Source organism: Battus philenor, unplaced genomic scaffold (genome assembly GCF_028537555.1).
Source record: "Battus philenor isolate CCGP_79_NKW_IND1 unplaced genomic scaffold, ilBatPhil1.0.hap1 SCAF_25, whole genome shotgun sequence".
In the NCBI taxonomy this organism is placed as follows: domain Eukaryota; kingdom Metazoa; phylum Arthropoda; class Insecta; order Lepidoptera; family Papilionidae; genus Battus; species Battus philenor.
In genome coordinates, this window is record NW_027181688.1 from 8,994,576 (window position 1) to 9,008,281 (window position 13,706).

Consider the following 13,706-nt stretch of genomic DNA (forward strand, 5'->3'; position numbering starts at 1 on the left):
TTTTTCACCAGTATGGGCTTACAGATCCGAGACAGTCGCTTTCAATAGTAGACAGAGCTATACTAGGAGTCGACATCCGCAAAAGAACAATCTTATCTTGCCCAACGTAGTTTGCAGGATGGAGTTCAACCCTCGCCTGAAAGGGTACTGCAGCACATTACTCATGCAGGACCATTGGGGCCCAAAATTAGGTGACGACCATGAGCCCTTGAACGTGTCGTGGGTAAGCAGGCTATCTAGTTGAACATAGTTATGATCGTAGGAAGTGGCAGGATGTGAACAGCTTAAGTACAGTCATCATGGCAATCTTTGGTGAAGGACCTATTGCCTTGTGGTGGGGCGTCCATCGGCTGAAAAGAAGAAAAATGTGTAGGAAATGAAACAACTTATTTCACTTATATCGAGTGTATTTCTGGATAAATTGGTTACAAAATACTCATCCGCCCGCCCCGCAGATGGCGAGCCTTAAGCTTACGACGTTAGCGAGTTGAATCTCAAACGAAAGAATTAGGCGACCGTACAAAATCGTTCCCCGTTTTATTTTACAATCTAATCAGTATAAAAGCCTACTGGCGTGAACCGTAGAAAAAAAAGTCATGACGCGTCCCATCCGTTGCGTTTAGTTTGAGCTTAACTTACTCTTTAGTTTATAGGAAAATATATATAATAATTAGTATAATTTAAATTATTACACATAAAGATTCCTTAATCGCTATATAGTTTCCGCGCGGCTACGGCCGCTGGTTTACACAGAAATGGGTCGTTTGTCTGTTTGTACATCGGACCGTCGCCGCGGTGATCTGAAAGCTAATTGAAATGATATAAAAAAAGAAACCCAAGAGTGCGGAACGCGGGGGCGTCGAAGCGACGTGACGCGTGACCTACGCGACATTAACCGGGGTCATTCGTCTCGCGTGGGTCACACATCTCGCGCAGGTCACGTTCCCGCGGGTCACGGCAGCTCGGTGATGGCGGTAAGTTAAATGCTTGGTTTATTGGCGGTCGGTGGCGCGCAATTTTTCCTCTACGGCCTCCTGCGAAGCCTCCGAGAGGTCGGTTGCTTGGATGCATTTCTGTACGCCAACCAACGATTTCTTCAGCGCGTCGAAGGAGCTGCAAAAAACGAGCTCTATGAAATCAAGGTTAAACTAACTACAAAAATATTTATATAAATACATAAAAAAATTTCAATTATGTACTGACTTATCACGAAATCTCTGGAAAAATAAGGACTAAATTTAGTATTAATATTCCTTTAGCTGAGTAGAGGTAAACTAAGAACAGATAGCCAGTTAATAATGATAAGGTTTTGCTTTAAGTTGTAATTAAATCATTATTTTAATTGAACATATATGATTCTTAAAATAATGACTTAATTTGAAAATAAAAAAAATTCTAAGATATTTATTCAAACATTTAATAAATTGTCTAAGATTAATAAGTTATTAGTTTAAGTGAATGATGTTCTTTTTAAAAAGATCATAGAATTAATTTTACATATTAAATTACTCTTATCTACATTGGATGTGATGTATAGTTTTTTATAGTTAATAGAAATTTGCCTGTTTTTTTTTGGAACTTATGTAAATTAAACAGGTTTCACATAAAAAAAACCTTAAGAGCTGAAGACGAATTTATTAAAATATACATATTTACTTAAGAGCAATGGATTCTGATTAGAAATGGATTCATTGGCGCAAAGCCGTCGAAACCGAGTTATTTACGACCTACCCTCGTAAAATATTAATTACGACGACGTCAAACGCAAATTTATTGAGCCGGTCTATTATTGTGGGCAAAACAGTGGTACTAATATCTTAGGTACTGGAAACGGCAGGTCAGGTTACGGCTCTTGAGCCAAATGCGGCTTTTAAGAGGATTGTGACTTGGAAAAATTTACAAAAGTGGTCTTTACGTTATGTTAGTGTTTATAAGTATCTTCTAACTTACAAAAAATAAATGCGTTTAATTATCCATATTAAAATTTTTCAAACAAATATTTTCGGTAAATTAAAGCTAAAAACTTTGTTGCATAACTTTTAAATACATATTTAATTGCATACATAAACATTACAAATTTTGGCAAATGGCTCAGAATATAATAAATAGAGCTGGGCACCACTGTCACACACAATAACTTGACACAAAGTATCAATTGTCATTGTTACATTATATTGCTTTAATTTATACCTTATATAAACATTTATCCATTTCAGAATGATAAAACTGAATATGAAAAAATTCTCTCTGCAGATTGCCCCTAATTTAAGTTAAGCTGAAATCTGATCAGCAATGGTTACACGCAAAAAAATTGTTATAATTTCTATTTTAAATTTTATCCATTTTGAAATACTTGACTATAATTTTCAAATTATAGACACTGTTTTTTTAATTATATACTATATATTAAAGGAATGGGACTTTCTTCCAAAATTTTTTGGTCGGTCGATTATAAAAGGGTTATTAACAAAAACATGGAAGTGAAAAATTTTTTTAAAACCAAAGATTTTATAGTAAAAAATAGAACATCAATAGGTGCAAAATTCGTTACTTGACCATTTATTATTTTGATAAGATTCTGTTGAAATATGGTAACACCCGGTTTATTACAATTATTCCATTATGTATTCTTTGATGACATTGATTTCAATATGTCTAACACAAACTTGTAATGAATATCACAGATAAGAGCTCACACACCTAACACTATCGCAATACATGAATATCAAACCATTTAGTATTAAATACAGTGCATATTAAGTACATATTGCGCTCACAGACTATGTTGACCTGTTAAAAATAATTAACGAACCAAATTTGCTTATAAATTTAAGGCAAAAGGAATCTCATAATCTGTGAATTTTTTAGTGGTGATTTTTGTAGGGAGGTTGGTTTCCTTGTAGTGGGCATCTATCGGCTGATATTATGATGATGAATAGACTCACCTAGAGTACAACATCTTCTTCTTGACCTTAGCGGTGTCCGGGCACCACGACATGAGGAAGAGCTTCTGTTTCTTGCTCGCCTCCGACGTACCCTGACATTGATGCGTGTATTCAAAGTCGAAGAGACCATATCTGAAACATAGTCAATAATTTTGTTAGAATTAATTTTTTTATCCATCTGTAGTATAGTATATATATCACGCCGTACATTTTTCATTCAATGCATTCATAAATATATACGAAGTTTATCAGACAACGTAAGATATTATTACGTTTAAATTACTTTAGAAACATGATTCAATGTATAAAAGACATTGAACTCTGCTATTTATAAACACATTGTATAGATCAACTCATGAAAGCGTAATTCTATTTTAGGAAAGTATAATTTTTCTTATTAATAAGAATGGTCTCCGGAGTATTTCATTAACAATTAGTTATGGTATATGGGGTTGCATTAGTGGTTACGTTAAAATTATATTGAAGTAATAGTTTATTTATATAAATACTAAAATGATATCATCTTTCCACCAAATAACCTTCAATGCAGAGTCTGCCACTAGTGTGCGTCATTAGTGATGGCTTACGACACTGAAATGTACTGTGTACTGATTTCTCACTTTGGGTCTTATTTGTGAGCTCACGATCTCTCATCGAGCCACGCAAAAGACTATGCTCGGTATTTCTCTACCATATCGAATCACGAATGAGATTCCAAAATGAACAGGAGTAACCGAAATAGCCCAGAAGATTAACAAGTTGAAGTGACAGTGAGTAGGCCTCAGAACCATGACCATGGACCGGCAAGTGTAGGGACGTTCACACTCAAGGTGGACAGGCAATCTTGTCAATGTTATTGTAAGACGCCGGATGCAGGCCCCTTTAAAACTGGTTCTATCAAAAATCTACAGGGAGGCCTGTGTTATATATGTTATATCTACAAATCGTAGACATGTTTAGGATTTATACGGACTTATCGGTACTTTTAAAAGACAAAGTGATGGGAATGAAAAAAGGTTGGGAAGCACCGATTTGTACCATAGTTTACATAACTTTCTTTACCTAGTCTATTAGGAATAATTGAATTAGAAAGGGACAAAGATATTCCTAATGACTATGATTAAAGCTAGAGTTACCCACCTGCACTCGCCAGTGCCGCCCTTCTGGAGGTCCTCGAGGAATTGGTCGTACTCGGCGTTTCTCTCGCCTATCGTCTCCACATCGATCTGTTTCTCATCGCGGATGTAGAAGACGACGTAACGGTGCTTCTTGTCCTTCTTGATCTCCTCGTAGGTGGTTTTGCAAGCGTCCGAGACTGTCACGCCAGACGCCTGGAACAGAAACGAGCCAAATTCATAGACAGTTCTGAAATTTACTAAAATATAACTTCATTACCATAAATTCCGCAATAACAGCTTGTTTCAGATACAAATCAATGGCCTTTTTAAATATGTCAATGAAAAAATAAATGCTTGTATAATTAATAACATACGAAATGTAAACATGAGGCTTGGTTGAAATGGCTTGGTGAAAATCTTATTATGGGAAATGTATTATTAACATAATTTCAGCTGATAAGTATAAAACATTATAATAATTCCAAATGGTGTTAGGAATGAAAAATACTACGTAAAATTATAAAAAAGCTATTTATTTATTTTAGAGACCTATGCTGGGAGCTTAGCTGCGAGGTCGAGACTTAGAAATGAGGAGATTCGCAGAAGAACGAAGGCCACCGACGTAGCTTGAACGATTGGTCGTCTGTAGTGGCAGACCAGTTCAGGCGATCTTTTGGGAAAGGCATGTCTTGCGGTAGACATCTATCGGTCGATATGATGGTTTATTTATTATAATTGATATGTGTCGCAGTAGTAACGATCGCCATGATTCGGTGACCAGGATCACTCAAACGAAACTCCGAATTTCTATCATGTCTCGGCGTAGTGTACAGAGTATAGAAGAAATATAATAATATTCAAGACACACAAGTCCTCTAATGAGCGTGTAATTTATAAATTCGGAGCACATTTACGCCCGTTCTAAATGCGACGCGCTCATGTAATCTCGCAGCTGCCGTCACGTATAACTCTATTTCCGAACCCACGTTTTTGCGTCGATACAGACTCTTCAGAGATTAGACCAAATCTTTTTCTATCCAATTGTCTTGGGTAAGATTTACTACTGACAATTTAAATAAATAACGCCTTTTTTCATTAGGGAAAGTGGTACACAAACAATTCCGAAGCTTTAACACAAGAATAATTGGACAATAAATGTTGCAAGCATTGCTTTAGTATTTATTTTCCAACAAAACGTAAAACTGATTTTTTTTTTAATTCTAATTTGTGGCGCTAGTATTATTTTTTCCTTTTACTAAACGCAGACAGTTGGGAGAGGGTTGCCGCTATTTGATACAAATCTTTCTTCTTCCAGCTGCGAGACACGACAGCGTTTTATCACTATTTACAATTTTCACTAGCTAAAGCTAAAATTTATAAATATTAACGGTACTATTTTGAAGTTTTACTCAAATAAAGATAAGTTAGTACATTATTTTATTCGCTGATTAAGTCGCTACCCAAGCGCTACAGACCGTTCAATGCCTTGAGGTTGAAGAGGCCAGGCCAACTCATCAAAAGATTCTGCTGTAGATTATTTCTAGAGGTCCGGTAATTTGAACTGAGGTGTATTAAGGTTTTCACATGAGGTCACGTGGTTACGTGGTCTTTTAGGAAGGTTGGTTATAGGTATAAAAGTCAGAACAGGAAGAATATATCGCTCACATTTAGTTATTTCAACTATTTATAATGACCATGTATAAAATGAGCACTCTGAAATATTTGATATTAATTTTCTAGTAATCCGAATTTCGGAAAAGATAATTCTAGTTATATTATTGTTATTATTTCTGAAACTGTTGATTTTTAGATATTTTACCATGCACTGACAGCCAATGAGCTATAAGTTCAAACAAAACATAAGTTTTAAAGAATAGGTGTCAAATACAATTATAAAACTGTCAATATATTGGACGCATCACTAGTATTGGGTACCTTAAATTTCAATAAGATTTAGTTTTTTTTTTAACGGGCGAAAGAAATTATGAAACGTTTTGCAAGCACGACATTTGCAAAATGTCAGACGACGACTCTGAGGGAATGCAGGCCTTATCGTGCCATCTTGGTTTAGTTTGGATGCAACAATAAAACTTTATAAACCTATACTTTAAAGTATTTATTGTATATCTTGATTGAATTTAATTTAAGAATGTCAGTATTTTATCATCTAAAACAACGATTCCCAACTCATAAGCACGCGTATTTCTGGGGAGATACGCGAATGTACTAAAAAGTTAAACCGATAACTACCTTTAACATTATCATATTATTATATATCGTTTAAAATTAACCATCAACTACCAGATGTTATAAGAATAACCTTGAAAACAATAAATACATAATAAAACGATTAAAATATAAATGTCGTAGGAAGGCAACATAGCGCGAAGACCAAGTGGCTGCTGGGGCCTTGAGGTTCTGGTGTGTAAGATTTTGGACATGCGATTTCGTTATGGTTGTCTGAAGACGCTGGATGCATACAGTTTTCAATTGTTCCTATCTGAAATCTACAGGAAAGCCTAAATCCAGTAATGGATATCCTACCGTTAAAATAATGAATTATTATGAGTAACCTATTGTACGCAGTGGATGATTTACGGCTGAAATCAAAATGATGATGAATGCACATGCAGAAACTCCAACAATTTTCTATAGATCACAAGTCAGTTTGTAAGAAGTAGGTATGAAGTTATCAGGTGAAGGATACTTATAAATTAAGTTTTAAAAGGTCGAAAACAGTTCGGAAGCACCTCTCTAGAAGTTTATAATTTTGTTTTGATCTGGCGACAGTCTAATTCCTGAAGGTTAATATCGAACATGTGTTGGATATGAAAGCATTGCTAGGCATGTCCCCAAATGATCACAACGATGACCTACCCTGCCCGCATTCAGTGCCTTCTTGCAACCTTGACAACCTCCTCCCTAGTTGGTAGTCTACACACACCCACGCTGTGATGTTGAGTTGAATCCAATATTTTAAAAAAATCTTTGTGCGTATGACATTTCACTAACATTACTCAATGAAAACTCAAACAGTTAAAATAGCCGAGAAGATAAATTGCCACTCGTGTCAATTTTATAGCAGAGAGCAGTAGAAACGTTTGGCGTTATTAATAGTGAAACACGTCGGGTCTCTCCCGCGTTGCAATACCGAAATAGCCACTCGCTAGAGACATTGGCCGTATTCTTAATTACACTTCAGAGCACACGTGCGAACGTTTTCTTGTATGAACCGTCCCCTTCGATATCCAGTACTGTGTTGAACTCCTAGCCGTGAATATTTATTTATAATAATAAGGTTAATATGTTCACACTGGCGTAATGTGTAAATAGACCCGGTGTGAACTCGACAGCTCAAGCCGAGGTCCCTTCGTGGAGGCCCTTGTAACGTCACCATGGAGCGTCTGCCGAAGCGATCTAAGTGATCGACGGCCTCTCAATTCAGTGCAATAGCAGTATGTAGTAGCAGCTGCCTTAAATGAAGTTTTACGCTAGGCGCGCTCTGCTCCTTGCCCCCTCGAATAAAAAAAACAACAACATCAGACAACACGCACTTTTAAATCAAATTTTAACATTATAAGTAGTAAGCTACTATCGGCTCGGAATGTTGATCAGCGAGAAAAGCCGGCTGGGAACTCCGGGAAAATGTTTTTTTTTTTAAATGAAATTTAATAATTTTTCATGTGTACATAATAATAACAGTCACGTAAATTAATTAAAAACAGAGTTCCACGCGGTTACTTCAACCAAAAACTCTTGAATACTTTTAATCTTAGACTCCTAAGAAAAGGAAGGGTTAAGATATCTTGTGGAACTTTATACATGCATATCGTCAGACCCATGAAAGATTTAACTTTTCATAGGAGATATTTAGGGGTTACTTGTTTTCTTTATAATGTACCGTTACTATTTTTTATTTAAGATTTAAAATTTCGGTGCATAAATAACATGTTATATATTTAAAAATCCTGGCCACTATAATGTGCAAAAAGTATCAATTAAAAGTTCTTAAACATCTAAACTCTAAACTTACCAGTCAATAATTTTATTAATAAATAATTACTTGAAATGAAAGTATTTTTTATTTAACGTGAATTTAACCGCACAATTACAGTGTAACATTTCTAACAAGGTTCAAATTGCTAACTTGCATTTAGTAGGATTGTAAACTCCCCTGACAGCCCTATTAAGAATTTACAAGGTGGAACAATAAATACTTGTATTTCAACATCGAGCGGGCATGGAATTTATAGCCCTCCAGTACTATCTCAAGTGATTAGTTCTAACTATTACCAATTATCAGTTCGTTAAAGCAATTGTCATTGTTTTGCAATTCATTTCGTTGTACAAATGAATTACATTCAGATCGTGGTGGCTACAATAACATTAATAGTAACACATATTTCAGTTCAATTAAATTAAAATATATTTATGCACTCATACAACATATACTCCTGGCTATTGTGTACAATAATAAAAGAGCAAAAGGCCTTGAACCCCAAACCTCGGTTTTATAAAAGCTCAGTTTTTCAGCGCATGCTCCCGACACAGGTAAGAAATGAACCTACCGAACCTACCAATTTTATTACTAATAAGAAATTACTTCCAGTTTCGAAGCGGCCTTAGCAGAAGTAATGTTTAAATGGAGTGTTCAAATGTTTCAATAAATTTCATTTGTAATATTTTTCCATCTCGCACACCCATATGTACTTCTTTAGATTGGTATTTTACAAACCTTTAGTACCGGTTACATCGCTCAGTATTCTAGCCTGTGTTTGGTGCATGCGCTGACAAATTTAAACTTTTATAAAATAAAGGTTTGGATTTCACGGGTTCTTGTTCTTGTTCTTATATTAAGTACTCATTGCTCAATTATTTATTAAAGATGAAACAATTTTAAATACGCAATTGTTATCCGGATATTCACTTGTTAATGTCGGGCTACTCGTGCGTGGTGGTATTCGGTGCGGTGCACAAAAGTTGATGGTGCGTGAAAGAGTGGCGCGGCACAATTAGACGATTTGGTGCTTTCATTGTTTACATTGATACGATGATTCATCATTGTTTTTCTTTTTTTCATATTAATGCCTTTTACCCTTTTCACTTAAAGCGAGGACTAGGCTACGCGAGTGTGTTCAACAAAAATCTTCCAAAAATAATTAACTAACGGAAGAGTTGGTATGGTATCACCTTTATTTATACAAGCTATTGCTCTTTCATTGATAAAACTCAACGTTTGGGTGTGGATATAGTCTACCTCTATATAAAAAATCAAAATCATCAAAGACCATCATAATATTCAGAGGCATAGACAAATAATTTTTAGGTACATCAATGAACAGTTTGTTTTGCTGCGATGTCATATTATATAAATCGATTTTAAATTGTAAATCAGCCGTAAGACGTCCACAGCTGGACATATATCTCCCCCGGGGAATTCACGATAAATGTAAATGACAGCATATAATAACAATAGTAGCATAATATTACATTCAGTGGCTAAGAAACGGTCCAGTGGTTACCAAGGCTTATGTGACCTACAGTATCAAATGAGGCTTTACACAAACACTATATAGAAGATAAAACTATAGAGAAATAACCAGTTGTTTTAAAACATAATAAAACAACTTCCGAGCATGTTTTGTATGTGAATAACAAGCGTAGTCTTCAGAGATCCACAAAACAACTCGCTACATTATTACACTTATTTCTTTTTAGGCGCCTTCCAGTAGTGGACATTTAACGATTATTCAGGTGGTTACAAAATCGGTGTCTACCCTACGATTATTAATTTTAAACAATTAATCGATTTTATAATGGAGTCACGCTAGCATAAATCTACACTATTGTACGAATAAAAATGTTCTTAACGATACAATTAATATTTTTTATGTTAAAGCATTATCTGATACGTGCGAGTATAAACATATTATCCAATTCCTTTTTTAAAAGTTATTGATATAAAGAACATTTTTAAATAAAATCTCATCTTGTCATTCTGTAATATAATAATAAACATCTTTTACGCAAAATTTTATTCAACTGGACGGGTTAAAAATTTACAAAAATCATAGGATTATCATCAATTGACAAAGAAGCTATGCATTAATAATAAATATAAATCATTATTATTATAATTATTGTGTACATTATTACCGTCTCCGTTTAAATGTATTCAGGCGAATTAAATTTATACCGATATGATTGTATATAGATGTAAAAGATTTAAAACTTTTTTTACTGTGTATAAAGTGATCAGTATTTGAAACAAAGAGTACAAAGTTTGAAAAGATAGATAGTAAAACAATAATTCATTTTAATATGTAGTAATTGTAATCTTGAAAAGACGATTCCTTACTATATCATTAATAAGTTTTTTTTATTTTTCTCATAATATTGATTTTTGGTTACGGTGTACCACACATTAATTTATAGCAAATGGACTGGATATTGAATTTTTTAAAGCTTTTATACCTATAACGAATCACCCTGTATATATAGATAATAAGATCGAACCTCGTATTTCGTATAAATGAAAAGGTCGGGGCGTCATGGTGTGACGCGACAAAATCAATAATGCGCAAACCCACTGCGGCGAGTCGGCAATTCGCGCATAACAGACGCGCGGTTCAATTTTGTGCAGTCACAATCTTATACATCGCTTTCAAAGCAACAGTTACATAACTACATTATTTCATTTAATAGTAACACTAAAACCTGTTTTTAAGCAGCGGATACTATATATATAAAAAATAATCTTGACAACAGAATTCTTAGTTTTTATTTTTTAAACTGTTATTAACACATTCAATGCCATGTGGAGCGTATACAATCCCCGCTACATTTTCCTTTTAGGCCATTTGCAGTTCTCGTTGAAAAAAGCAAAGGATTCTTAAAAAATGAATCGTGGGGTCGAATATAGATAACTTCACATCATGTATGCGCGTACGTAATGCATATTAAAATTTATAAATTTTTCTTGCTAATTATAACTTTGCAGTATTGAAAAAGTGTAAAGCAGACGTCTTAAACGACTTTTTTTAAATGTGGGTCGTGTACGCCCCACGCGCCGTGAATGGAAAATCTTCAAAAATTGCCGTGACACCTAACGGGTTAATAATACTTTTTTATAAGTTCCCTATTCACAAAAGGAAACGCATAAAAAGTTAGTAGAAAATAACTATAAACTACGAAATAATTACAACTTGTTAAAACATATAAAGCATCATCCATCGTAGTCTGACAATACGTGAACTTTAAGTAAACCGTTTCAAAATAGCTTTCTTTATTTGAAGAGAACTACCTTGCATTCAGTTAGTGGATTTTTTTAGTTAGACATATAGTAAATCAGTTTTAGCGACTGTCGTTTCACTAGACGCTTATATGTCTCGGTAAGCCACATATACAAGCATCTAACATTTTTTTTAAACTTCGTCAATTGTATTATAATTTGATTGAAATAAAAAAAAAACTAAACCTACTTTTCATGTAACTAAAATACCGTTCATATTAGACTGTATTTGTGTTTTATAAAGGGCGAGGATCTTATAATATTAAAACTATCCACATTTCTATTTTTTTATATAACCAGGTTAAATATTTAAGACAAGTTAGAAAAGCTTAATAAAAGCTTATAATAAATGTTTCTATAAAAGCAACTCGGAAAGTTTAACGACCCGTCTTTAATTCCATAATTACATACTCTAGGAATTGATTAACATATTTTATTTGTATACTTTGTGCAATATGTACAATGTTAAAATAATCAACTAGTATTGTTTGCTCTAGTTCTTGAAGATCGATTGCGCTCTGACCGTGGGGTGTTCATAGTCGAAGCAGTTGCGCGGAATCTTTGCACCCAAGAAGGAATTATATTTCCATTTGGAGCATTACTTATCTGTCGTATACCGAAATGTGAACCAAATTTACGACATGCGGCTACGAAGGAAAATCATTACTTTTGAAAAAATGCTTCGACGATGAACGTCCGATAGTCACTCGACCTTTGCAACATCGTCACAGAAATCCGCATGGTCAATGATTCCAACGGAACCACCCTCCCTTTGGACCGTATATATATTTTTTTCAAATAATCGTATTTGAATACAAATCTACGACCAAACATCCTGTATGCAAACTTAAAGGCACATTCATTCTCTGCCATTTAACCTTTAAGGAGATAAAATAATGAAGGTAGGTGAAATAAATATCAGATAACAAATGATAAAGAAAAAAAATAAGATATCCTCAAAGTATCAGTAGTAAACATATTTACGATGTTTTCAATAAATTTATTTTTGAATTTTATAGTTATGTATAGATACTTAACTCTAAAATTCAATTTCAACTAAAACTAAAGATAAAGGTCAATGTCAAAAAAATTTGAAACTGCATATTAAACTAAAGACCACGATATAGGAATAAAAATGCTCTGTTAGTTTTAATCAGACTAAAAACTTCGAAAAACTTCAAATCAAACCAGACTTCGTGCCATTCACTATCCAAAATTTAACATTGACAACTAAAATAAACGATCATGATACAAGCCCAGACGACGTATACACGTAGTTGATAAAAAGCATTGTTTATAAAATAAACGAATATAGATTAAGTTTAAATAGTATAATAAAACGTATAGAGATAATATCAAATGAACGGAAGAAAGGCGAACGACCTCTAGCGAGACGACAAAACGTCATCCCGTGATTTGGTGACTCAGGTAATGAGAAATAATGACGACTTGAATAATAATGATAAGTCGTGCCACGACTGTAGAAAAATGACGAATTGAATTATAGCATAGGACATTCGATTGGGCTTATACGTGTCTTTTCGGGTCAAATAAATTTCTCTAACATTTTATGACGCTACTCTAAATTTTGAGAACCCCTGTCTTTTATATAACATCGATATTATGTAAAAAAATACTCCGAATAATAAAGTACGCAACAATACAACGACAATCGTAAGGTAAACGACTTTTTACAATCACGCTTTTAAAATAAAATAAAAAATAATAAAAAAACCCACTACCTACAACTTTGGATTGTAAGTTACGTATTTGTATGAATCACCTACAAACCTCAGTAGTGTACTTATTTGACAACCTTAAAATAGTGATTATAAAGTTCAAAATGCCACCAAATTATAGTTTTAAAACATAACGTGGTCTATGATTCATCTATTAGTAGTTATTTGTCTCCTAGTAATTAATTGGTTATAGTTTATTTGCTTCTGAAACTGTTTCCTATTCGTTTCGTCATTTCCATCGATGACGTAAACAATTTAAAGATTTTAGAAAAACTTAGTAATGTTTGATTAAAATAAAAATGAAATTTGAACAAAGGTCACGAGCATGTAGTGTTGAGTAGTGTGGGTGTATTGTAGTGAGTGTTAGCAGTGCTATACAATTTATTTAAATAAATCTATATTTAATTATATATTTGTCACAACAAGATGAATAATTACTAAATAATCTACAAAACAAAATAATTATTCATGTACAACATTAACAGGATTAGGAGCAGTTCACCTATGGAGATGAATCATTGATATTTAATGAATTTAAACATAATTAACAATGGTATAAACAAAGTGTGACAACTTCTTGCTTATCTACAATTGGGGGAAAATTGTAGCAATA

General features: G+C 33.8%; 1 protein-coding gene across 2 annotated transcripts in view; it reads right to left on the reverse strand.

The window, feature by feature from the left end:
• Positions 1-386: 386 nt before the first annotated feature.
• Positions 387-13,706, reverse strand: part of tsr (Cofilin/actin-depolymerizing factor homolog tsr) — a 30,967-nt gene continuing 17,647 nt past the window's right edge. Inside the window, exons 12-16 of one of the 2 annotated variants that reach the window (XM_068768202.1) lie at positions 11,922-11,955; positions 6,979-6,981; positions 4,086-4,276; positions 2,946-3,077; positions 387-1,113 (exon numbers count right to left, since the gene is read on the reverse strand). In XM_068768202.1, coding sequence (XP_068624303.1) covers positions 993-1,113; positions 2,946-3,077; positions 4,086-4,276; positions 6,979-6,981; positions 11,922-11,955 — 481 coding nt within the window. In that variant the 3' untranslated portion in view covers positions 387-992. The remainder of the gene's footprint in view (positions 1,114-2,945; positions 3,078-4,085; positions 4,277-6,978; positions 6,982-11,921; positions 11,956-13,706) is intronic. The other variant, XM_068768201.1, reaches the window with a different exon arrangement.